This window comes from Oncorhynchus tshawytscha, linkage group LG08, assembly GCF_018296145.1.
Source record: "Oncorhynchus tshawytscha isolate Ot180627B linkage group LG08, Otsh_v2.0, whole genome shotgun sequence".
NCBI lineage: Eukaryota > Metazoa > Chordata > Actinopteri > Salmoniformes > Salmonidae > Oncorhynchus > Oncorhynchus tshawytscha.
The window spans coordinates 66270957-66297765 of record NC_056436.1 but is presented as its reverse complement, the minus strand read 5'-3'; the positions used below and the strand labels follow the sequence as shown (position 1 = coordinate 66297765).

At 42.7% G+C, this 26809-nt stretch overlaps 1 protein-coding gene across 5 annotated transcripts; it reads right to left on the bottom strand.

The window, feature by feature from the left end:
* Positions 1 to 260: 260 nt before the first annotated feature.
* Positions 261 to 16206, bottom strand: clk4a (CDC-like kinase 4a). Of its 5 annotated transcripts, none has more exons than XM_024429049.1 (12): positions 16119 to 16206; positions 15333 to 15487; positions 13991 to 14237; positions 13195 to 13294; positions 12753 to 12819; positions 4636 to 4752; positions 4115 to 4281; positions 3669 to 3763; positions 3381 to 3510; positions 2163 to 2245; positions 1313 to 1483; positions 261 to 1121 (listed from the first exon to the last, which is right to left on the bottom strand). In XM_024429049.1, the coding sequence occupies exons 1-12, from the start codon at positions 16182 to 16184 to the stop codon at positions 972 to 974; spliced, it is 1548 nt and encodes a 515-aa protein (XP_024284817.1). In that variant the 5' UTR covers positions 16185 to 16206; the 3' UTR covers positions 261 to 971. The 5 variants fall into 5 exon arrangements, with proteins under 5 accessions (XP_024284817.1, XP_024284819.1, XP_024284821.1 ...); XM_024429051.2 differs by having other exon boundaries at positions 16036 to 16192; XM_024429053.2 differs by having other exon boundaries at positions 15936 to 16188.
* Between the last annotated feature and the right edge of the window lie 10603 nt (positions 16207 to 26809).

Sequence of the window (26809 nt, the reverse complement as noted above, 5' to 3'; positions counted from 1 at the left end):
CATAAGCAACATTACTGGGATGTTATATTTCTTGTGGTTTTTAAACACATTTTATAATACTAGTTGTTCCTTCCAAAACCAGCTCCTGGATCTAGACCAGCGGTCCCCAACCTAGGAGTCCTGAGTTACTTGGTGGGGTTGCAGGGGCTTATTGATTCGAGGTGTAGTAAAAAAAAAGAAAAAAAAAGAAAAAAAAGAGGGCCATGAAATCAGATGTGAAAAAGGGGTCCTTGGGGGGAAAGGTTGTGAACTACACGCACTGCTGTGCACAGGGTACTTTATTTTTTACATATACGTTCATACTCCAGACGTTTTTATTGACAAATGCAAACACAGCGATATTCCAAAAGTTACAAATCCAGTCATACTGAAAAAAGAGACTTGGGAAGAAACTCAGGGCAGTCAGACAAAAATATCATCCAGTGAGTTACAAGATTTGCTTTGATTAATCGCAAATTCTGAATTCGCTCAAATTAAGGTGAAATGTACGATTTTTTTATACAAAAACATTACAAGAATATTGACATCTTGAGTTTGCCTAACGGTTAGCAGAATTAGGTAAATTGAAAAAGCACACTTTCTTTAACCTCAATGTCAACTAGTTTTTAGCTGAATATGTTGTTTTTGGGATGTTTTCAGTGTCTTTGGAAAGCATTTAGACAATGCGATAAATCGCAATTGAAAAAACAACGTTAACTGGAGTTAACTGATTAAGTCTGACAGCCCATAGAATAACGCACCAGCTTCATCAGTGAACCTGGTTGCTACAACGATACAACTCGCAATACATTAACACTAACTAGCATGACAGCAATGGACAAAAAGCCACGTGGGCGGACTGATACAGCCAGAGGTAAACAATCTCTCCCGGAGAGTCAATGTAGGGCTATGGCGATCGTCAATCATCACAGTTGTGATGATTGTCACGATGATAGGCAGGGTCAGGTTGGGGTCCACGCTGGGGTTAAAGGTCATTTCCTGGTGGCCTTGCGTAGGCAGGTGAAGAAGGGGTGTCTGAGAGCCTGGTCCAGGGAGAGGCGTTTAGCTGGGTCATACTCCAGCATCTTCTGGATCAGGTCAAACAGCTGGTCGTGGTCCAAGCTCTGGACCATCATGTATTGCTGAGGGGACAGCGAGGGGATGGAAGAGGTGGAGGAGAGAGGGGAGGAGATGGTCAGATTTATTGATATCAATGACCACAACAAAACTGTGATTCAGACGTCTTTATAGCACAGCTATCTATAGGGTCAGTTCCATTAAATGAATTGAGGAAACAGAATAGGTTGGCCATATTGCTGGAGGCCCTCCTTACCTTGAGTGGTTTGCAGTGTTTCCTCACATATCTCCCAGAGGAGCTGAGTGCATCCCAGTCCAGCTGGTACCGATGGACATACCGCCGCTTCTTGGTTTTCTGCAGGAGATGTACCGGTATGGGGCCCAGGACCCTCTCCATCATAGCCAGGTGTTCTTTACTGTCGTGGGTCTGGAGGAGAGAACACAAGAGCCACAGAGAGGAGTCTAACGTTACACCCAGGACACAGTGAGCCAGAGTTTTTTCTAGCTCAAAATAGGGCTTAGGTGGTGGGTGTGGTGGTAAATTTGAAAGCTCTATTGGCCGCAATAACAAAATGTTGCTGTTCTAAAACTAATTTCCTGCAATTCCACACATTTGCGGTTTCAAAGCTAATTTCCAGTAAATCTACACATTTTGCCATGGCTTATGCCATGTTCTTATGCTATCTGAGTGTCTTAAACCATATAACAAAATCAATAGGGGCCCCATGCCATGACAAAAGAGCCCTGAAGGGATCATCTTTTACATTTTAGATTCTCGCTGAGTGTGTAGCTTTTATTTAAGCAATTAATAGCTCTCAAATATGATCTTATTTTAAAAATATATATTTTCCACATACATTATCTGTTTTTAGTCGTTTCAAGTTTACACTGAAAATGTCTTTCCATACAAATTATTATTATTATATAAAAAAAAATGTTTTTTACTGTATGGACTTAGGCGACCCTTAATAACACAACTTTTCTATGCAGGAAAACCCCTGTGATCTACCTATGCACAGAAAGAAGCTTGAACAGCTTGAGATGAATGCATGATTCAGAAGGCATTATTAGTATGATGATACTGTGGATAGCCAACAGTCCCCCACCTGGAAGAGTGTTGATCCCAGGTAGTACTCTATCAGGATACAGCCCAGACTCCACACGTCACAGGCATGGTCCCAGCCCAGATCTACACAGAGAGAGAAGCATTACAACCCAGACTCCACAGATCTACACAGAGAGAGAAGCATTACAACCCAGACTCCACAGATCTACACAGAGAGAGAAGCATTACAACCCAGACTCCACAGATCTACACAGAGAGAGAAGCATTACAACCCAGACTCCACAGATCTACACAGAGAGAGAAGCATTACAACCCAGACTCCACAGATCTACACAGAGAGAGAAGCATTACAACCCAGACTCCACAGATCTACACAGAGAGAGAAGCATTACAACCCAGACTCCACAGATCTACACAGAGAGAGAAGCATTACAACCCAGACTCCACAGATCTACACAGAGAGAGAAGCATTACAACCCAGACTCCACAGATCTACACAGAGAGAGAAGCATTACAACCCAGACTCCACAGATCTACACAGAGAGAGAAGCATTACAACCCAGACTCCACAGATCTACACAGAGAGAGAAGCATTACAACCCAGACTCCACAGATCTACACAGAGGGAGAAGCATTACAACCCAGACTCCACAGATCTACACAGAGAGAGAAGCATTACAACCCAGACTCCACAGATCTACACAGAGAGAGAAGCATTACAACCCAGACTCCACAGATCTACACAGAGAGAGAAGCATTACAACCCAGACTCCACAGATCTACACAGAGAGAGAAGCATTACAACCCAGACTCCACAGATCTACACAGAGGGAGAAGCATTACAACCCAGACTCCACAGATCTACACAGAGAGAGAAGCATTACAACCCAGACTCCACAGATCTACACAGAGAGAGAAGCATTACAACCCAGACTCCACAGATCTACACAGAGAGAGAAGCATACAACCCAGACTCCACAGTCTAGGTACGAGTAATGTCGCCGTCTGATGAAAACCCCGGAACTCTGTTATTCCTCATTTTCAGTTTTGTACATTTAATGAAATCAGTAACTCCCCTTAATGTACTCTAAACATTTCAGGACTCTAAGACCAAGAAAATGTATTACAAAAAGCTTCTGAAGTTTTATAATTGTTTCTGTTTTGAAGATTAAGTTTTCATCAGACAACAACGATAAGCAGAATTATCACGTAACATCAATAATATCATGAATTAGCATTGAGGAAGTATGCGTCTTACCCAGAATGACCTCTGGAGCGCGGTAGTGGCGTGTGGACACTACGGAGGTGTGGTGGTTGTGTTCATATGTGGCGTTGCCAAAATCAACGACCTTCACGTCCGGGTTCTTCAACGTCCTCTCGTCGCGCTTCTGTAGGGCAGATATGAGTCATGACAAATATTCATTTGATTGAGTCAGACAGTACACAAATTCAAATAGGGGTGACAACCAAATCAGTCAACTTCACAGTTCATTCACGGTGAGTGTTTTGTCAGCACAGATCAATGTGGCAGGTAACAGACTCGTACCATTTTGGCATTGTACTTGATGTCGTACTCCGAGTCCACAAACAGAATGTTCTCGGGCTTCAGGTCAGTGTGTGTCAGCTTGTTCTTATGCAGGACTGAAACAAACAGCAACCACGGAGAACATCGTCAACACAGGCAGGAGAGTAGACAACCCTTTGTTCTATTACACCATTTGTACAATGGAATATACTCCGAAGTCACCACTATAACCCAACAGCTTTTCATTTACAGTGTATGTCTCCCAAACGGTGACGTATCCCCCCCAAATTAAATACTTAGTGCACTATATTGAGAATAGGGTCCCATTTGGGAAACACACAATAACCTTTAAGTTGAGACATGTAGCATTGCTCTTATCCAGTGTGGGTGGTGCTTACTACCACAGAAATCCAATAAAATGACTATTCCAGCATGTTATAAAGTGTAATTCTATAGTAACTACTCACATCGTACGGCTCGGATGATCTGGTAGGCCATGATCCTGATGTGTTCTACCGGGAACGGCTGGAAGTTGTTCTCCTTCAGGTAGTCATAGGTACTGAGTCCCAGCAGCTCAAAGGATATACACACGTGACCGTGGTGGTCGAACCAGTCCAGCATCCGAACACATCCACTGAGACGGCAGAGGGGAGTGAGGCAAGAGACAGAGAGAGAGAGAGAGGGGAGGAAAGAAAGAGAGAGAGAGAGGGGAGGAAAGAAAGAGAGAGAGAGAGAGAGGAGGGATTTACATTTCAGTAATTTAGCAGAATCTTATTCAGAGCCAATCACAGTTAGTGGATTATGTAGCTAGGCAAGACAAACAATGGTGTCTGATATTGATGACACACCGATCATTAAAGTGGGATATTGAAGTTACAATCCATAATTAAAGTGTACGCCTGGCAGATAACCAACTACTTGTATGCGAGACTGCACATCATCCTCGTAATGGAAAGTCTACATGATTTCTGTTTATGTCGTGACTTACTATCTCCGGTCACAGTCCAGAGAGTTCATCTGCTCCAGCACCTCCACCTCAGCCATGGCTGCTTCGCGGTACCGGTCAATGTTTTTAATGATCTTCAGTGCCACGCGAGAACCAATTCTGAAATCACAGACGAGACACACATATCGAACTGTGAGAGAGATTCAGGCTTTCAGATTAGAACGATAGAGAGAAACAGAGAGATTAAGTTTGAGAGCACACTGTAGGTATACAATAGATAGCCCTATTTGGTAAAAGACCAGGTCCATATTATGGCAAGAACAGCTCAAATGAGCAAAGCGAAACGACAGTCCATCATTACTTTAAGACATGAAGGTCAGTCAATCCAGAAAATGTCAAGAACTTTGAACATTTCTTCAAGTGCAGTCGCAAAAACCATCAAGTGCTGTGATGAAACTGGCTCTCATGAGGACAGCCACAGGAAAGGAAGACCCAGAGTTACCTCTAGGGCAGAGGATAGGTTCATTAGAGTTACCAGCGTCAAACTGCAGCCCAAATAAATGCTTCACAGAGTTCAAGTAACAAACACATCTCAACACCAACTGTTCAGAGGAGACTGGGTGAATTAGGCCTTCATGGTCGAATTGCTGCAAAGAAAGTACAACTAAAGGACACCAATAATAAGAAGAGACTTGCTTGGGCCAAGAAACACTGGACGTTGGACAGATTCCCATCGGTCTTTTGGTCCGATGAGTCCAAATGAGATTTTTGGTCCCAACCGCCATGTCTTTGTGAAACGCAGTGTAGGTGAATGGATGATCTCCGCAAGTGTAACAGTATAACTTCAGACCGTCGCGAACCAGGGACCCTCTGCACACATCAACAACAGTCACACTCGAAGCATCGTTACCCATCGCTCCACAAAAGCCGTGGCCCTTGCAGAGCAAGGGGAACTACTCCTTCAAGGTCTCAGAACAAGTGACGTCACTGATTGAAATGCTATTTAGCGCGCACCGCTAACTAAGCTAGCCGTTTCACATCCGTTACACTCACCCCCCTTTTGACCTCCTCCTTTTCCGCAGCAACCAGTGATCCAGGTCAACAGCATCAATGTAACAGTATAGCTTTAGACCGTCCCCTCGCCCATACCCGGGCGCGAACCAGGGACACTCTGCACACATTAACAACAGTCACCCCTCAAAGCATCGTTACCCATCGCTCCACAAAGGCCGCGGCACCCCAGGTAATCTTAGGATTTATTACATACAGTCGGGAGGAACTACTGGATATAAGAGCAACGTCAACTCACCATCATTACGACCAGGAATACGACTTTCCCGAAGCGGATCCTGTGTTTTGCCCACCACCCAGGACAATGGATCGGAACCCAGCGAGCGAACCAATACAACGATGCCGTAAAAGGGGCAGACGAAGCGGTCTTCTGGTCACATCGCACACCGCTCCCGAGCATACTACTCACCAATGTCCAGTCTCTTGACAACAAAGTTGATGAAATCTGAGCAAGGGTAGCATTTCAGAGAGACATAAGAGACTAACGTTCTTTGCTTCACGGAAACATGGCTCACACGAGACACGCTATGGGAGTCGGTACAGCCAGCTGGTTTCTTCACGCATCGCGCCGACAGAAACAAACATCTTTCTGGTAAGAAGAGGGGCGGGGGGTATGCCTTATGATTAACGAGACGTGGTGTGATCATAACATACAGGAACTCAAGTCCTTCTGTTCACCTGACTTAGAATTCTTCACAATCAAATGTCGACCACATTATCTACCAAGAGAATTCTCTTCGATTATAATCACAGCCGCATATATATTCCCCCCCTAAGCAGACACATCGATGGCCCTGAACAAACTTTATTTGACTCTATGAAACTGGTTGCATTCATTGTAGCTGTTTAACAAGGCTAATCTGAAAATAAGACTCCCTAAATTCTATCAGCATATTGATTGTGCTACCAGGGCTGGTAAAACCCTGGATCATTGTTATTCTAACTTCCGCGATGCATATATTTCCCCCCACCCTCCTTTCGGAAAAGCTGACCACGACTCCATTTTGTTGCTTCCAGCCTATAGGCATACACTAAAACAGGAAGCTCCCGCGCTCAGGTCTGTTCAACGCTGGACCGACCAATCTAATTCCACGCTTCAAGATTCCTTTGATCACGTGGATTGGGATATGTCTACAGGGTCTACAGTCAATCACGGATTACAAAAAGAAAACCAGCCCCGTCACGGACCATGATGTCTTGCTCCCAGACAGACTAAACAACTTTGCTCGCTTTGAGGACAATACAGTGCCACTGACACGGCCCGCTACCAAAACCTGCGGACTCTCCTTCACTACAGCCGACGTGAGTAAAACATTTAAACGTGTTAACCCTCGCAAGGCTGCAGGCCCAGACGGCATCCCCAGCCACGTCCTCAGAGCATGCGCAGATGAGCTGGCTGGTGTGTTTACGGACATATTCAATCAATCCTTATCCCAGTCTGCTGTCCCCACATGCTTCAAGAAGGCCACCATTGTTCCTGTTCCCAAGAAAGCTAAGGTAACTGAGCTAAATGACTACCGCCCCGTAGCCCTCACTTCCGTCATCATGAAGTGCTTTGAGAGACTAGTCAAGGACCATATCACCTCCACCCGACCTGACACCCTAGACCCACTCCAATTTGCTTACCGCCCCAATAGGCCCACAGACGACGCAATCGCAACCACACTGCACACTGCCCTAACCCATCTGGACAAGAGGAATACCTACGTGAGAATGCTGTTCATCAACTACAGCTCAGCATTTAACACCATAGTACCCTCCAAACTTGTCATCAAGCTTGAGACCCTGGGTCTCGACCCCGCCCTGTGCAACTGGGTACTGGACTTCCTGACGGGCCGCCCCCAGGTGGTGAGGGTAGGTAACAACATCTTAACCCCGCTGATCCTCAACACTGGGGCCCCACAAGGGTGCGTTCTGAGCCCTCTCCTGTACCTGGCCTTGCACGCCTCCAACTCAATCATCAAGTTTGCAGACATCCCTACAGTGGTAGACTTGATTACCAACAACGACGAGACGGCCTACAGGGAGGAGGTGAGGGCCCTCGGGAGTGTGGTGTCAGGGAAATAACCTCACACTCAACGTCAACAAAACAAAGGAGGTGATTGTGGACTTCAGGAAACAGCAGAGGGAGCACCCCACTATCCACATCGACGGGACAGTAGTGGAGAGGGTAGTAAGTTAAGTTCCTTGGCGTACACATCACGGATAAACTGAATTGTTCCACCCACACAGACAGGGTGGCGAAGAAGGCACAGCAGCTTCTATCTCAAGGCCATCAGACTGTTAAACAGCCATCACTAACATTGAGTGGCTGCTGCCAAACATGTAAAAAATGTATCAGTAGCCACTTAATATAATGTTTACATACCCTACATTACTCATCTCATATGTATATACTGTACTCAATACCATCCACTGCATCTTGCCTATGCCGTACTCTACCATCACTCATTCATATATCTTTATGTACATATTCTTCATCCCTTTACACTTGTGTGTATTTGGTAGCTGTTGTGAAATTGTTAGGTTAGATTACTCGTTGGTTATTACTGCATTGTCGGAACTAGAAGCACAAGCATTTCGCTACACTCACATTAACATCTGCTAACCACATGTATGTGACAAATAAAATTTGATTTGAAGCATGGAGGTGGTGTGATGGTGCTTTGCTGGTGATTTATTTAGAATTCAAGGCACACTTAACCAGCATGGCTACCACAGTGTTCTGCAGCGATACGCCATCCCATCTGGTTTATGCTTAGTGGGATTATCATTTGTTTTTCAACAGGACAATGACCCAACACACCTCCAGGCTGTGTTAGGGCTATTTGACCATGAAGGCGAGTGATGGAGTGCTGCATCAGATGACCTGGCCTCCACAATCACCCGACCTCAAACCAATTGAGATGGCTTGGGATGAGTTGGACCGCAGAGTGAAGGAAAAGCAGCCAACAAGTGCTCAGCATATGTGGGAACTCCTTCAAGAATGTTGGAAAAGCATTCCAGGTGAAGCTGGTTGAGAGAATGTCAAGAGTGTGCAAAGCTGTCATCAAGGCAAAGGGTGGCTACTTTGAATAATCTAAAATATATTTTGATTTGTTTTACACTTTTTTTTGGTTACTACACACATTGCATGTGTGTTATTTCATAGTTTTGATGTCTTCATTATTATTCTACAATATAGAAAATAGTACAAATAAAGAAAAAATACATAAATAAAAATCTATTTAGCCTCAAATAAATAATGAAACATGTTCAATTTGGTTTAAATAATGCAAAAACATAGTGTTGGAGAAGAAAGTAAAAGTGCAATATGTGCCGTGTAAAAAAGCTAACGTTTAAGTTCCTTGCTCAGAACATATGAAAGCTGGTGGTTCCTTTTAACATGAGATTTCAATATTCCAAGGTAAGAGGTTTTAGGTTGTAGTTAATATAGTATTTAAGGACTATTTCTCTCTATACCATTTCTATTCATATACCTTTGACAATTGGATGTTCTTCTAGGCACTTTAGTATTGCCTGTGTAACAGTATAGCTTCCGTCCCTCTCCTCGCTGCTACCTGGGCACGAACCAGGAACACATCGACAACAGCCACCCTCGAAGCATTGTTACCCATCGCTCCACAAAATCCGCGGCCCTTGCAGAGCAAGGGGAACAACTACTCCAAGTCTCAGAGCGAGTGACGTTTGAAAAGCTAATAGCCCGCACCCCACTAACTAGCTAGCCATTTCACATCGGTTACAACAGCCTAATCTCGGGAGTTGATAGGCTTGAAGTCATAAACAGCTCAATGCTTGAAGCATTGCAAAGAGCTGCTGGCAAAACTCACGAAAGTGCTGTTTGAATGAATGCTTACGAGCCTGCTGCTGCCTACCATCGCTCAGTCAGACTGCTCTATCAAATCATAGACTTAATTATAACATAATAACACACAGAAATATGAGCCTTTGGTCATTACTATGGTCGAATCCGGAAAACAAAACGTTTATTATTTCAGTGAAATACGGAACCGTTACGTATTTTATCTAACGGGTGGCATCCGTAAGTCTAAATAGAAATACCCTAAGTCTAAACATTGCACAACCTTCAATGTTATGTCATAATTACGTAAAATTCTGGCAAATTAGTTCGCAACGAGCCAGGCGGCCCAAACTGTTGCATATACCCTGACTCTGCGTGCAATGAACGCAAGAGAAGTGACACAATTTTACCTGGTTAACTTCTTAAGGTATAGGGGGCAGCATTTTCACTTTTGGATAAATAGCGTGCCCAATTTCAACTTCCTGCTACTCATGCCAGGAATATAAGATATGCATATTATTAGTAGATTTGGATAGAAAACACTCTGAAGTTTCTAAAACTGTTTGAATCATGTCTGTGAGTATAACAGAACTTATGTAGCAGGCAAAACCCCAAGGACTAACCGTTCAGAATTAATTTATTTTTGGTCTGTCTGCTCACTGTGTTCTCATTGGCAAATTAGATTTCTTAGGAACCTGTTTTCTGTTCCTTCCGCTTGCACTGGATGTCACCAGTCTTTGGAATTTGGTTGAGATTATTCATTTGTGCAATGAAGAAGTAGGCCATCTAGGAACTAGGTAACACTGTTGAGAGAGCGCTAGACGTGAAAAGTAGCATTGGTTCGTTGTCTTCCTGTATTGAACACAGATACACCAGTCTAAAATTTGATAGATTATTAACATTTAAAAATACCTAAAGTTGCATTACAAAAGTACTTTGAAATATTTTGGCAAAGTTTATAGGCAACTTTTGAAATATTTTGTAGTGACGTTGCGTTTTTGGAAGCTGTTTTCTGGATCAAACGCGTCAAATAAATGGACATTTGGATATATATGGACAGAATTAATCGAACAAAAGGACCAATTGCGATGTTTATGGGACATATTGGAGTGCCAACAAAAGAAGCTCTTCAAAGGTAATGCATGTTTTATATTTTATTTCTGCGTTGTGTAGCGCCTGCAGGGTTGAAATATGCTACCCTCTTTATTTACTATTGCGCTATCATCACATAATAGCTTCTTATGCTTTCACCGAAAAGCCTTTAAAAAATCTGACATGTTGGCTGGATTCACAACGAGTGTAGCTTTAATTGAGTATCTTACATGTGTGATTTAATGAAATTTTTATATCATTTTTAAAAAATTTGCCATGCTGCATTTTCCCTGTTTTTTGCCCAACCATCCCCTATACCATAAGAAGTTAATATTGCCTGCTAACCTGGATTTCTTTTAGCTAAATATGCAGGTTTAAAAATATATACTTGTGTATTGATTTTAAGAAAGGCATTGATGTTTATGGTTAGGTACACGTTGGAGCAACGACAGTCCTTTATCGGGAATGCGCACCGCATCGATTATATGCAATGCAAGACACGCTAGATAAACTAGTAATATCATCAACCATGTGTAGTTAACTAGTGATTATGATTGATTGTTTTTTTTATAAGATAAGTTTAATGCTAGTTAACCACTTACATTGGCTTCTTACTGCATTCGCGTAACAGGTAGGCTCCTTGTGGAGTGCAATGAGAGGCAGGTGGTTAGAGCGTTGGACTAGTTAACTGTAAGGTTGCAAGATTGAATCCCCGAGCTGACAAGGTAAAAATCTGTCGTTCTGACCCTGAACAAGGCAGTTAACCCACTGTTCCTAGGCCATCATTGAAAATAAGAATGTGTTCTTAACTGACCTCTAGAATCAGTCATAGAACCCATTGCCCTTTTATGGTTGTGAGGTCTGGGGTCCACTCACCAACCAAGAAATTCACAAATTGGGACAAACACCAAATTGAAACAGAATTCAGCAAAAATATCCTCAGTATACAACGTAAAACACCAAGTAATGCATGCAGAGAAGAATTACGCCAATAGCCATTAACGATCAAAATCCAGGAAAGGGACGTTCAACTCTATGTAACAGTATAGCTTCCGTCCCTCTCCTCGCCCCAACCTGGGCTCAAACCAGGGACCCTCTACACACATCAACAGCAGCCACTCCCGAGGCATCGTTACTCATCGCGCCACAAAAGCCACGGCCCTTGCAGAGCGAGGGGAACAACCACTTCAAGGTCTCAGAGCAAGTGACATCACCGATTGAAACGCTATTAGCGCGCACCACCGCTAGCCATTTCACATCTACAACCACCTAAAAGGAAGTGATTCCCAAGCATTCCAAAACAAAGCTATCACCTACAGAAAGATGAACCTGGAGAAGAGTCCCCTAAGCAAGCAGGTCCTCTCATGACTTGGTTTGGTCTAATTGTGTTGCTGTCCTGGGGCTCTGTGGGCTCTGTTTGTGAAGGACAGCAACACAATTAGACCCAACCAAATCATGAGAAAACAAAAAGATAATTACTTGACGCATTGGAAATCAGTAACATAACAAACTAGAGTGCTATTTGGTCCTAAACAGAGAGTACACAGTGGCAGAACACCTGACCACTGTAACTGACCCAAACTTAAGGAAAGCCTTGACTATGTAGACTCAGTGAGCATAGCCTTGCTATTGAGAAAGGCCACTGTAGGCCGACCTGGCTCTCAAGAGAAGACAGGCTATGTGCACACTGCCCATAAAATGGAGGTGGAAACTGAGCTGCTCTTTCTAACCTCCTGCCATATGTATGACCAAACTAGAGACACACATTCCCCTCAGATTACACAGACCCACAAAGAATTCAAAAACAACCAATTTTGATAAACTCCCATATCTATTGGGTGAAATAGCACTTTGTACAATGACAGCAGCAAGATTTGTGACCTGTTGCCACAAGAAAAGGGCAACCAGTGAAGAACAAACACCATTGTAAATACAACCCATATTTATGTTTATTTATTTTCCCTTTTGTACTTGAACTATTTCCACAGACATTTGAAATGTATATTATTTTGGAACTTTTGTTTGTGTAATGTTTACTGTTATTTTCTAAATTGTTTATTTTACTTTTGTTTATTATCTATTTCACTTGCTTTGGCAATGTAACACATGTTTCCCCATGCCAATAAAGCATTTGAAAGGGGAGAGGGGTAGCATTGTCACAGTGACATCCAGACCTTTCCAGTGAGCGACTTACTTAGAGTGATCGATGCATTCCACGACTTTCCCAAAGGCTCCTTCTCCTAGAGTTGACACAATCTCATCTACAGGGAATAAAGAGCATTAGTTAGAACCAGAGCAGTGATGACTTGCATCCACTACCATCACACCTGATCTGCCACATAATGTCTGCCTAGCTGCTTTGTTTGATATGGATTTAGCATTATACTGTCTAACTAGAACAGGACAGGGCTCCAAGCCAACAAAACATAAAACACAGTACACACATCACACTAATAATGATGTTATGTAGCGAGGTGTAATAACTAATCCACATTTAACAATACAATGATAAACCCTACCCACTCAAATACAAGTGTCTACAATAGAATAGAATTTTGCAACAGTACACCATATGAAAAAGCAACAACATAACAGATAGCTAGTTGACAGAGAGAGAAAAGTGATATATTCTATACATCTGGCTCTTAGCATGTCTCCCCTGTGATAGATCAGGTGACCCTCGTCATCATCCTCAACACTCCGGGATCTTTTCCTGCTCCTGCGATGATGGCTCCTCTGTTGTCCCATCACCACCATCATCAACCATCAACCACCATCACCGGCCCAGAGAGAACACCATCACCAGGCCAGGCCACCACAACGGGACGGAACGTGCCATTCATTCATTCAGCGGGCAGAGGGGGGGATCGGATGTGGGGGAGAGATTTCGGATGGATCGGCCCATTCAGAGTGGGTGGGTTGCGAACCAGGCAGCGCCAGCGGACCACAGCGGGAGCAGCACATTCAAATTCAGCCCCACCAGAGAAAGGCATAGGGGGCGTCACCACATAGTGGGTGTTACAGAAGAGAAACATGGCAACAACAAGGTTCATGTGAGAGACTTTCTCAAAGTAAGTGGTACAAAACATTATAAACCATCAGTCTAGTAGAATAGGCTAATATGCATTTTTGTGTCTTTCAAGATACAGTTTTGGTTATCTTCTGACTGTTAATGACTGATACATAACGTTCCCCTTTCCCTTGACTCTTCTTATTGAAGCCTTGTAAAGGTGTTTGTGCTTAGTCTGCTACAGTTATGCCTAGATGGTAGTCAGTGAATTCTGGTACTAACATTGGATCCATAATTCTAACCCATCTGTGTTTCACTGTGGTACATATTGAGAAAGATCGACAAAGAAAAGCTAACACCACTAATAACCATATAGGGAGTTGGTTGGAAAGGAGAGAAGACTGTGTAAGATGTTCTCATACCGAGTAAGAGGAGCGTTGATGAGAAGGGCTGCGTCTCCGCCCTCGGCGGCTACTACGGCCACTCTTGCCACTCCGCCCTGATGACTTGCTGTAGTGGTGCCACTCCTTGTCCTTCTCCCGATCTCTGTCCCTGGTGGCGGCGGCCCTGTTGTCCTCGTCATAGCCCATCTCCAGGCTGGCTTCTCTGGCCCTCCTGTCCTTAGACTCTATCCTCTGCTGGTTCAGGTTGTGGGTCTCCAGGTAGTGCCTGAAAGAGAGAAACAACAAGACAGCTAAGTGACTGACTCCTTCTCCTGCCTACTTACCCACTGCTTGGTTCTAATGGCCGGGACCTACGTCCTCCCCGACACCCTATCCCAAGGGGCTTAATATAACATTTTTAATTAGTAACAAGCTTATTTACAACTACAGAGTGTAACATCATCACTCCAAGGTTCTTGGTGTGAAAGCCTAACATAGTGGAGCATAGTGTAAATTCCTAGTTTTGGGGGTAAACTGACGCAACAAACTGGCCAGGCAATATGTCTCAAGAGCTGTTAGTACATATCATGTAGCAACCTTATAAATATGAGCAGCCAGCTTGAATGTATGTGTGCACAAGCACAGCACAACCCCCCAATACAGCAGAATCCCCTTCTACCTCTCTCACACCAACACACACAAATCGAAAGCACAGGTGTCCGCTACGACAGTTGTTTTGGCTCAGTGAGGAATCTGTGAAGCTCTTTCAGCAGGGGAATGTGATCTGAGTCTCTGGACCTCCAGAGCCCCACAGAGTCAGAGAGAGTCATGATGGCACCCTGGTGGTATCAGGTCTCTTCCAGGAAAAGGTCTGCGTTGCTGGGGGACTTATTATTAGAGCTTCCCTACCCATTCTGCCCTGGAAACTTCCACCATAAACCTCCATCTCTCACAAAGCACAAACTCAATGAGACAGACACAGAAACCAGACACAGTTTTACCTTCCAGCAATAAAATGTACAGTGATATATTGGCAAATGACAGTGACTTCCAATAATAAAGAGTTCCAACTTCGAAAATGAATTGTGACCACGTCTGTCAAGGGCAGGGAAAGAGGCAGATTCTCCTGAAATAAACATTGGCCTAAAGTATGCTGTGAGATTAGATTTCACTCGTTATTTATAAGATGATGGCTTGTCCTCACCACATTAATATATTGCTGTGAAAACATTTGGCATGTGTATAGCTGCTGGATCCTACCAACCTAACTGAAGAGACAGAATGACCAGCCAGATGTAAAAAGGAAGAGATCTAGGGGTTGGTTGTGGGTGGGGCCTCTAATAGTTCTGTTGGGTGGGGGAGGAAATTGGGTCATATTTACCCTTCATGTGTTTTGAGGGGTTGTTGACGTCTTCGAGATTTATTCTCCCTTGCACTGCTATTCGAATCATCTCGCTTCTGGCGCTTTCGGCTCTCCACCCAGCTGAACTCACTGAGCCAAACGCCAGGGGAACGAATTCGCTTTGCCTGTCGCATCTGCCACACAAGTGATGAATGTTCACATTAATAGCTAAAACGAGCTAACGTCACATGGATAGCTGCAGTGCCAACAAACTGTAAAACATAATTTAAATCTACATATAGATAGCTAGTTAATCTTCTAGATGTCATGAAGTAAATTCAACCATAAACCAGTAAATAGGGTACAATATTTTCTAGCATTCGCTAACTAACTAATCATGGTCAATTTATCCTCGACAGACACCGACTGGTGTATTTGTTCTAACATGCTAGCTACGTTAATTTACCTAACGTTAACTTGCTAGCTAAATTAACAACAATCCAAGTGAAACCTATCTAACTGCTTGACTAACTTCTTCAGATAACGTCAGCAACATGCATCTGATATATTTTAGCGTCAACGCCAACAATTTTCAGAAAGTAATAACTAGCGATCTGTACATTGGCAAGCCAGCCTACTAACGTTAGCTTCCTGGTTCGTCGACGAAACGTGAAGTCTAGCAAGATAATATAAGATTATATGTTTACATTGTAGTATTACACATCAAATCATCTGTCCTCACTTTATCTATCGTCTGATGCACCCCAAACAACTAATAGGTTTTTAAAAAACTAAACCAAAAAAAAAACGATGTTTTATCTGTACTTTTGTGTACGAACAAAGCTGCCTTCCAAAATGGCGAACTCTGCTGCTGCTCGAAGTTCTTGTCATAGATAGAACAATGAGACAGATATTTCACAGGATGTATAAATGTGAAGCATCCGGTTGGCGTTTCCTAGCGCTACCAAATAAATTAGTAAGAGGAAGCCCAGTGAGCGGCAGTGGGAAAAAATGGATTATGGCCGACAATCTGCAAGTTTTCTCGATTGATGTTTTCTGTTTCCAAAACATATGTCATCAATAAATACCGTGTTTAATGTAAACTGTTCTCTGTTAGTTTAAGTGAGGGAGAAGCAGTATAAAAAACGAATCATTACGCAAAGATAATTTCCAGTTTGATTATTAAATTGTTGAGCTGGAATCTCATGTGTTTGTTGTCAAATATACTGATTACAATTACAATTATTACGGAGATACAAAGATGAAACGATGTGCAGCAATACTGTGCAGAGCAAGGGAGGAAAATAATTTTTCCAGTTTCCAAGGTATGTAATAAATAATGAGAAGATGCATTTGGAGTAATTATTGCATGATGAGGCACACGTATCCATGACTACCCATCGAATCAATCACCAAAGAAATGATCACTGATAGATTAAACCAACTAGCTACCAGTAGTGAAACAAAACTACAGCTGGGTTTAACATAGCTAGCATGAGGCAGCATGGCTAGCTAACGTTTGTTTACTAATGTGTCCAGCTATATTACATATGAGACTATCCCAGGGTATGCTGTACAATCAATAGAAGCCATCATTTGTCACACTGAGTCATTGCAAAGTAATTTATCGAGCTGTAGAACACCACTAAGTACCTCCTTAAATGATGGTAGATGTCTGTAAAACATTGAATAGGCAACTACTTATGTTCTGTTGCCCTCTGATAAGATTAGGTTAGAATACCATAAAATATAGTATACTATAATTATTTGCATCTTCAGAAAATAGACAAAATTCAAAAGGTTGTACCTTTATTAAATGCCTGTTAACATGGTGAAAAATATAGAACATATCGAACCCATGAAAGTAGAGCATTTCATCACAACCTGACAGAACACACTGCGCATACATGCCCTCAATAGGAAAATGTTCCAAAAGACATACACCATGTGTAGCGTTGCTTCACAAGATCAATCAGGTTTAAGGACAGCAACTGAAAATGTTTCATAGGACAGGATGAGGTGTGGGTCTTGGTTCTGTTTCATAGGACAGGACAAAGTGTGGGTCTTTGTTCTGTTTCATAGGACAGGATAAAGTGTGGGTCTTTGTTCTAATGTTTCATAGGACAGGATAAAGTGTGGGTCTTTGTTCTAGTTTCATAGGACAGGATAAAGTGTGGATCTTTGTTCTAATGTTTCATAGGACAGGATAAAGTGTGGGTCTTTGTTCTAATGTTTCATAGGACAGGATAAAGTGTGGGTCTTTGTTCTAATGTTTCATAGGACAGGATAAAGTGTGGGTCTTTGTTCTAATGTTTCATAGGACAGGATGAAGTGTGGATCTTTGTTCTAATGTTTCATAGGACAGGATAAAGTGTGGGTCTTTGTTCTAATGTTTCATAGGACAGGATAAAGTGTGGGTCTTTGTTCTGTTTCATAGGACAGGATAAAGTGTGGGTCTTTGTTCTGTTTCATAGGACAGGATAAAGTGTGGGTCTTTGTTCTAATGTTTCATAGGACAGGATAAAGTGCAGGTCTTTATTCTGTGTCATAGGACAGGATAAAGGGTGGGTCTTTGTTCTAATGTTTCATAGGACAGGATAAGGTGCGGGTCTTTGTTCTAATGTTTCATAGGACAGGATAAAGTGTGGATCTTTGTTCTAATGTTTCATAGGACAGGATAAATTGTGGGTCTTTGTTCTAATGTTTCATAGGACAGGATAAAGTGTGGGTCTTTGTTCTGTTTCATAGGACAGGATAAAGTGTGGGTCTTTGTTCTAATGTTTCATAGGACAGGATAAAGTGTGGATCTTTGTTCTAATGTTTCATAGGACAGGATAAAGTGTGGGTCTTTGTTCTAATGTTTCATGGGACAGGATAAAGTGTGGGTCTTTTCTGTTTCATAGGACAGGATGAAGTGTGGATCTTTGTTCTAATGTTTCATGGGACAGGATAAAGTGTGGGTCTTTGTTCTAATGTTTCATAGGACAGGATAAGTGTGGATCTTTGTTCTAATGTTTCATAGGACAGGATAAAGTGTGGATCTTTGTTCTAATGTTTCATAGGACAGGATAAAGTGTGGGTCTTTGTTCTAATGTTTCATAGGACAGGATAAAGTGTGGATCTTTGTTCTAATGTTTCATAGGACAGGATAAAGTGTGGGTCTTTGTTCTAATGTTTCACAGGACAGGATAAAGCGTGGGTCTTTGTTCTGTTTCATAGGACAGGATGTGGTGTGGGTCTTTGTTCTAATGTTTCATAGGACAGGATAAAGTGTGGGTCTTTGTTCTATAATATGTTCTTCATATTGGGGGTGTTGCTAATCAGGCACTGGTTGTTATGGAGGAATGAGTCAGTTTTGATTGAAGAGAAGGAGTGTGACGTAGACCCCAGAAGTCTGCAGACTACAGGGATGGAGTCCATATACACTACTAACTATAGCAGGACAAGATCAGTAAGGTCCTCATTTGGGCACTGGTCACAGGAGTAGCAAGAAATACTGCCTTTCTGCTCACTTCTGGAGTTCACATCACAATCCCCTTACACATACAGAGAGAAAAACCAAATGGCTGCTGTTTAAATGAACTGTATAGTACTATTAAAAACATTTAGGGTGAATAACATGGATAGAGGACATAATCATAAACTATTATCTACAAACTACAATATACTACCACTACACTACTAAATGAACTATAAAACAGGAGAACTTAAGCATTGACCAACATCCAGCAGAAAGTAGAGTAGAGGTGAGAAAGAGAACAGGAGTTAATGAGCATAGACCTAACTCCAGCAGATGATGCCAAATGTAGTTATGGTGGTCTGCAGGAGGTTCAGGTTGACAGGAAGTGTCCTCAGACTCACAAGCATCTAAAGGACTATTTAAAACGTCAGTGTAGTGTGTAATTTATTATATATAAATATTTAAATTTAACCTTTATTTAATTAGGCAAGCGGTTAAGAATAAATTCTTATTTACAATGACGGCCTACACCAGCCAAACCCGGATGACGCTGGGCCAATTGTGCGCCATCCTATTGGACTCCTAATCACGGCCGGTTGTGATACAGCCTGGAATCTAACCAGCGTGTCTGTAGTGACGCCTCAAGCACTGAGATGCAGTGCCTTAGATCGCTGCGCCACTCGGGAGTAGAGGTATACAAGAACAAGGTTTGAGATCACAACCATACACTTTAAACTAAACACTGGCCTATACACACACAATGGCTGGGGGTCCCAGAGAAAGAGGTTAAAAAACAACTGGTGTTGTAGATTCCTAGAAACTGCTGAGGTCTCTTCCGCAGCTGCAAGTTGCTCTTGCAGGTCTCAAGAGAGACGAGAGTCAGTCATATTTCCATAAAATGGAAAACACAGCCGGTAATTACATAAAATAAAAAAAATTCAATCAAATATGAGATTAAACATTAAACACTTTTGCAACTACTATGAAGGAAGATATGGCTGAGAAACATCAGGCGTAGGGACATCAGTCTGCCAAAGTCCTTCGAGGACCAGAAGAAAGGGGACTATGCTGTATGCGAGGAGCACTTTGAAGAGTGTTTTATTCTTATTAAGGTACAGCTACATCGTTGTCAATAAAAATACATTTCAGTCATATGATGCTTTTCTGGTAAAAATGTCTCTTTCAACAGGGTTCACGGGAGACACTGTCCTCCGAGGCAGTACCAACCAGAATAAATTGCAGGAATCCACCCCCTCATTCTGCAACAGATGCACGGCGTAGTAGAAAAAGAAGTAAGCCAATTATAAAGTTCATAGCAATTAAAGATGCACCGTTATTTTTTATATCAATACAACAGGTTTAAATTCTTGAATTGTCTATTTTTGAAGGAGGGGACAGGGAACTTTAAAACATCTTTGTTCTTATGTTCTTCTTCGGTGGGGGTTATCGGTGGTTGGCATCCAACGTTATGGTGCACTACCGCCACCTACTGTGGAACTTCTTAATATACCCAGTGACACTTTTGCGGAGATGGGGAAACTCCATTGAAATCGTATTAACACACATTGTGTACGTTGCACATGTGTCGTCAATGGACCGTGCGGTGCATTCTGGGCTATTTTGGGACGAGGAGAGCTCTCCTTCAAGGAGTGAATGGGAGGAAAGAAGAACATCAAGACAAAGCAGCTGCTTTACAAGTGGGATGCATTGTTGAGCACTGAATCCCGAGGCGTTTGTGTGCTGATTATACGGAGATTGTGACAGCCGGTTAAATGGCATCCCTTGAGAGGACAAGAACAAGATGTATGTCAGGAGAAGTGCAGTATTACCATAAGGAGACATATACTGGGGCCTCCCGAGTGGCCTAGTATTTACAATGGTGTTTGTTCTTCACTGGTTGCCCTTTTCATGTGGCAACAGGTCACAAATCTTGCTGCTGTGATGGCACACTGGTATTTCACCCAATATGAGTTCATTAAAATTTGATTTGTTTTTTGAATTCTTTTTGGGTCTGTGTAATCTGAGAGAAATATGTGTCTCTAACATGGTCATACATTTGGCAGGAGGTTAGAAAGTGCACCTCAGTTTCCACCTCATTTTGTGGGCAGTGTGTACATAGCCTGATTTCTCTTGAGAGCCAGTTCTGCCTACGGCCACCTTTCTCAATAGCAAGGCTATGCTCACTGAGTCTGTACATAGTCAAGGATTTTCTTAATTTAGGGTCAGTCACAATGGTCAGGTATTCTGCCACTGTGTGCTCTCTGTTTAGGGCCAGATAGCTTTCCAATTTGCTCTGTTTTTTGGTTGATTCTTTCCAGTTTGTCAATTAGTTATTTTTTGCTTTCTCATAATTTGGTTGGGTCTAAATGTGTTTCTGTCCTGAGACTCTGTAGTATTTTTTGTGTTTGTGAACAGAGCCCCAGAACCAGCTGACTGAGGGGAGTCTTCTCTAGGTTCATCTCTCTGTAGGTGAGTGCTTTGTGGTGGAACGTGTGGGCATTGCTTTCTTTTAGGTGGATGTAGAATTTAACAACTATTTTCTGGATTTTGATAACTAGTGGGTATAGTCATAATTCTGCTCTGCATGCATTGTTTTGGGTCTTGCATTGTACACTAAGTATATGTTTGCAGAATTCTGTACGCAGAGTCTCTATTGGGTGTTTGTCCCATTTTGTGAATTCTTGGTTGGTGAGTGGACCCCAGATCTCACAGCCATAGAGGGTATTTTTTTCCAGATCCTAATTGGGATGTTGAGTTTTACGTTCCTTTTGATTGCATAGAAGGCCCTTGTGGCCTTGTCTCTTAGATCGTTCACAGCCTTGTGGAAGTTACCTGTGGTGTTGATGTTTAGGCCAAGGTAGGTGTAATTCTTTGTGTGCTCTAGGCCAACAGTGTCTAGATACAATTTGGCCTGGATAACAGTCGTCATTCCTAATCATCCCAAAGGTGTTTGATGGGGTTGGGGTCAGGGCTCTGTGCAGGCCAGTCAAGTTCTTCCACACTGATCTCGATCAAACCATTTCTGTATGGACCTCGCTGGACTCCAGCTGACGCTTGGCATTGCACATGGTGATCTTAGGCTTGTGTGCGGCCCATTTCATGAAGCTCCTGATGAACAGTTATTGTGCTGACGTTGCTTCCAGGGGCAGTTTGGAACTTGGTCGTGAGTGTTGCAACCGAGGACAGACGATTGTTACGTGCTACATGCTTCAGAACTCGGCAGTCTCATTCTGTGAGCTTGTATGGCCTACCACTTAGCGGCTGAGCCGTTGTTGCTCCTAGGCATTTCCACTTCACAATGACAGCACTTACATTTGACCAGGGCAGCTCTAGCAGGGCAGACATTTGACGAACTGACATGTTGGAAAGGTGTCATACTATGATGGTGCCACATTGAAAGTCACTGAGCTTTTCAGTCAGGCCATTATACTACCAGTGTTTGTCAATGGAGATTGCATGGCTGTGTGCTCGATTTTATACACCTGTCAGCAACGAGTGTAGCTGAAATACCCGAAACCACTCATTTGAAGGCATGTCCACATACTTTTGTATATATAGTTTATCTGTGGCTGTCCTCCGTGTCCTGTGGCTATTGGCAGCACTGTTAGACTGTATTCACACTTATTGTCTCTTGGTATGGTCAACGTCCTTATTCTGTACATAGAAGGTGAGAAGAGCTGAAAACTACTTCCACTCCATAGCAACAGTGCAAACAACCAATGATGGAGAGGATGAGAGAAGAGCATAGATAAGCACTACTAAATATTATGTTGTTTGTCATTTAGCCAAAAGATGATAATATACACTGCTCAAAAAAAAATAAAGGGAACACTTAAACAACACAATGTAACTCCAAGTCAATCACACTTCTGTGAAATCAAACTGTCCACTTAGGAAGCAACACTGATTGACAATACATTTCACATGCTGTTGTGCAAATGGAATAGACAACAGGTGGAAATTATAGGCAATTAGCAAGACACCCCCAATAAAGGAGTGATTCTGCAGGTGGTGACCACAGACCACTTCTCAGTTCCTATGCTCCCTGGCTGATGTTTTGGTCACTTTTGAATGCTGGCGGTGCTTTCACTCTAGTGGTACAACCCACACAAGTGGCTCAGGTAGTGCAGCTCATCCAGGATGGCACATCAATGCGAGCTGTGGCAAGAAGGTTTGCTGTGTCTGTCAGCGTAGTGTCCAGAGCATGGAGGCGCTACCAGGAGACAGGCCAGTACATCAGGAGACGTGGAGGAGGCCGTAGGAGAGCAACAACCCAGCAGCAGGACCGCTACCTCCGCCTTTGTGCAAGGAGGAGCAGGAGGAGCACTGCCAGAGCCCTGCAAAATGACCTCCAGCAGGCCACAAATGTGCATGTGTCTGCTCAAACGGTCAGAAACAGACTCCATGAGGGTGGTATGAGGGCCCGACGTCCACAGGTGGGGGTTGTGCTTACAGCTCAACACCGTGCAGGACGTTTGGCATTTGCCAGAGAACACCAAGACTGGCAAATTCGCCACTGGTGCCCTGTGCTCTTCACAGATGAAAGCAGGTTCACACTGAGCACATGTGACAGACGTGACAGAGTCTGGAGACGCCATGGAGAACATTCTGCTGCATGCAACATCCTCCAGCATGACCGGTTTGGCGGTGGGTCAGTCATGGTGTGGGGTGGCATTTCTTTCTTTCTTTCTTTTGCTCGCCAGAGGTAGCCTGACTGCCATTAGGTACCGAGATGAGATCCTCAGACCCCTTGTGAGACCATATGCTGGTGCTGTTGGCCTTGGGTTCCTCCTAATGCAAGACAATGCTAGACCTCATGTGGCTGGAGTGTGTCAGCAGTTCCCGCAAGAGGAAGGCATTGATGCTATGGACTGGCCCGCCCGTTCCCCAGACCTGAATCCAATTGAGCACATCTGGGACATCATGTCTCGCTCCATCCACCAACGCCACGTTGCACCACAGACTGTCCAGGAGTTGGCGGATGCTTTAGTCCATGTCTGGGAGGAGATCCCTCAGGAGACCATCCACCACCTCATAAGGAGCATGCCCAGGTGTTGTACGGAGGTCATACAGGCACATGGAGGCCACACACACTACTGAGCCTCATTTTGACTTGTTTTAAGGACATTACATCAAAGTTGGATCAGCTTGTAGTGTGGTTTTCCACTTTAATTGACTCCAAATCCAGACCTCCATGGGTTGATAAATTTGATTTCCATTGATAATTTTTGTGTGATTTTGTTGTCAGCACATTCAACTATGTAAAGAAAAAAGTATTTAATAAGAATATTTCATTCATTCAGATCTAGGATGTGTTATTTTAGTGTTCCCAGTGTACATTTATTTTTCACACATGGAAACCACGTAGAGCATCTTCACTTTTGACTGTGTCCTTTATAACCTCGTTGCCTCTAGTTGGTATTGTCAACTTCCTTATTCTGCAAATAGGAGGTATGAAGACACTAACACTATTTCTACTCCATGGGCTAAAATGTTTCCCATCAGAACATACCTCCCCTAGATCTGGGTGCATAAAAGTTTTTCATGAGACTACAATGTAGGCTACGGACCTATGGGCCTGCTACTATGAAATCAGCACACCGTGCCAAGAATGCATTTTATTCAAAGCCATTTATTTAAGTCGGCCTCTTTTCAATTTGCTATCGATGGGGCCAGAATCCTGTAAACTGGCCAGTAAACAAAACAGTATCAATGATCTGCCTGCTTCAGCGTGTCACACACGCAAACACTCTTCACTGAAAACACTGCACTGAAAACTGTTACCTTGGATGCCTCCTGATCCTACAAGACAGTGTGGCATGGCATGGGTGTAGGTAACTGGGCAGGGAAAGTGTTTAGGGGTATGTACCTGTCTTCAGTGTGTTACAGGGAAGAGAGAGAGAGAGAGACAGAGAGAGAGAGAGACAGAGAGACAGAGACAAAGAGAGAGAGAGAGAGAGAGAGAGAGAGAGAGAGAGAGAGAGAACCAGACTGTTGTTAAAAGGACAGGGCTATGGGTGCATCACTTGAACACCAATCATATAAAATTGAATCAAACTATCTCTTAAAAACATGGAATAACACACATCTCTCCCCCACCATATTCCTCCTTTATGATCACCCCCAGGGATCACAACATGTGACTATCCCACAGGACAACAAAGTCATAAACAACAGCAAGTTTCAAGTTAAAAGAACCTGGATAATTGTAACAACTAGTAGTGACAAACTGGCACAACGTTCCCTCTCCAACAGTAGAAAGACAATGGCAGATGTTATTGGTGAAAGTATCCATTTGATCATGTAGCTCATATTCCAATGGCCTAAAACATCTCCAGTATTTCAGTGGTGGAACCCTACCTATAATGCCCCTGACATTTAGCAGACTTCATTTTCAATAGAGGAATAAAATAAAAGAACAACAAAACCATAAATATCTGACAACTGAACATCAGTCAGAGAGAGACTTCTTCCTGGAGAGCAGAAAGATGTCAGGGGGTACATGAGAAAAGTAGTCCTTTATACACAATCTGTACACAGGCCTGGTTCTTGCCATGATTGATTGTTTTGCTGTCGCTTTCATGGCACAATCCATTTTCGCATAGGAGTAGACAATGCTGATATCTCCAGCCCTCCACACCTACAATGTACAGGTAGACTAGATTCAGACATGGAGATGAAAATACCCTGGTTTCATGGTTTCAACAACAGTCTCTCCACTGAGGATGAGAGATTTACATTTTAATAAGAATAAGCCCCTCAACTGAGACCATGCACACACAAACACACACACACACACACGCACGCACACACGCACACACACACACACGTATTTATGTATGTGGAATGATATAATGCAGGATGTATCTCCAGTGGTTCCTGGTGCTCAGTAGTAGTCATCATCAATAGTAGTCTTTAGAAGTAGTCTTTAGTAGAAGTCATCAATAGTAGTCTTTAGAAGTAGTCTAGTAAAAGTCATCAATACTAGTCTTTAGTAGAAGTCATCAATAGTAGTCTTTAGTAGAAGTCATCAATAGTAGTCTTTAGAAGTAGTCTATAGTAGAAGTCATCAATAGTAGTCTTTAGTAGAAGTAATCAATACTAGTCTTTAGTAGAAGTCATCAATAGTAGTCTTTAGAAGTAGTCTATAGTAGAAGTCATCAATAGTAGTCTTTAGTAGAAGTCATCAATAGTATTCTTTAGAAGTAGTCTAGTAAAAGTCATCAATACTAGTCTTTAGTAGAAGTCATCAATAGTAGTCTTTAGAAGTAGTCTTTAGTAGAAGTAATCGATAGTAGTCTTTAGAAGTAGTCTTTAGTAGTAGTCTTTAGAAGTAGTCTTTGGTAGAAGTAATCGATAGTAGTCTTTAGAAGTAGTCTTTAGTAGAAGTCGTCGATAGTAGTCTTTAGAAGTAGTCTTTAGTAGAAGTCGTCGATAGTAGTCTTTAGAAGTAGTCTTTAGAAGTAGTCTTTAGAAGGAGTCTTTAGAAGGAGTCTTTAGATGGAGTCTTTAGAAGTAGTCTTCAGTAGTAGTCTTAAGAAGGAGTCTTCAGTAGTAGAGGACCAAACACAGTCCGGCAGCTAAGTGGGCAAGCCAGCGCCCTTCACATCATAGTTACTCTTACTTTTAAAGGATTCTAACAGTACAATAGAAAACTTACACAAGGCTTTGGAGAGAAAGAAAGATGAGAGAGGGAGAGAGAAAAAAAGATGAGAAAGAAAGAAAGAAAGAGGGAGAGACAAAGAAAGATGATAAAGAGTAAATAAACACCAAGATTGCGGGATTGATCTATCCCTTATTATGTACCCCATGTACAAAAGTCAAACCAAAGGTAATGACATTGTACTCCCCCAGTTAGTGTGCATACAGTAGGTTCACTTTTCACTGCTTGTTGACCTTTGTTCTTCCATTGTGTTTTTACTGGTCATGATGTTGATGAATCCTGTTCATCATTATTGTTTCATCACTTCTATTCTTCATGTGTAGAAAAACACCTCGGTACCAGCTAGGCTCCTTCACAGTTTGTTTTAGTGCAGTGATTCCACTCCCTCCCTCC

Bases quoted from the DNA above. Each gene is read 5' to 3' on its own strand.
- clk4a (XM_024429049.1), bottom strand. From the start codon at position 16,184: ATGACAAGAACTTCGAGCAGCAGCAGAGTTCGCCATTTTGGAAGGCAG. The intron at 3,511-3,668 runs GTACGAGTCTGT...TCTGCCCTACAG, and splicing joins TCAAGTACAATGCCAAAATG to AAGCGCGACGAGAGGACGTT. The intron at 2,246-3,380 runs GTAAGACGCATA...CTCTCTGTGTAG, and splicing joins CGCTCCAGAGGTCATTCTGG to ATCTGGGCTGGGACCATGCC.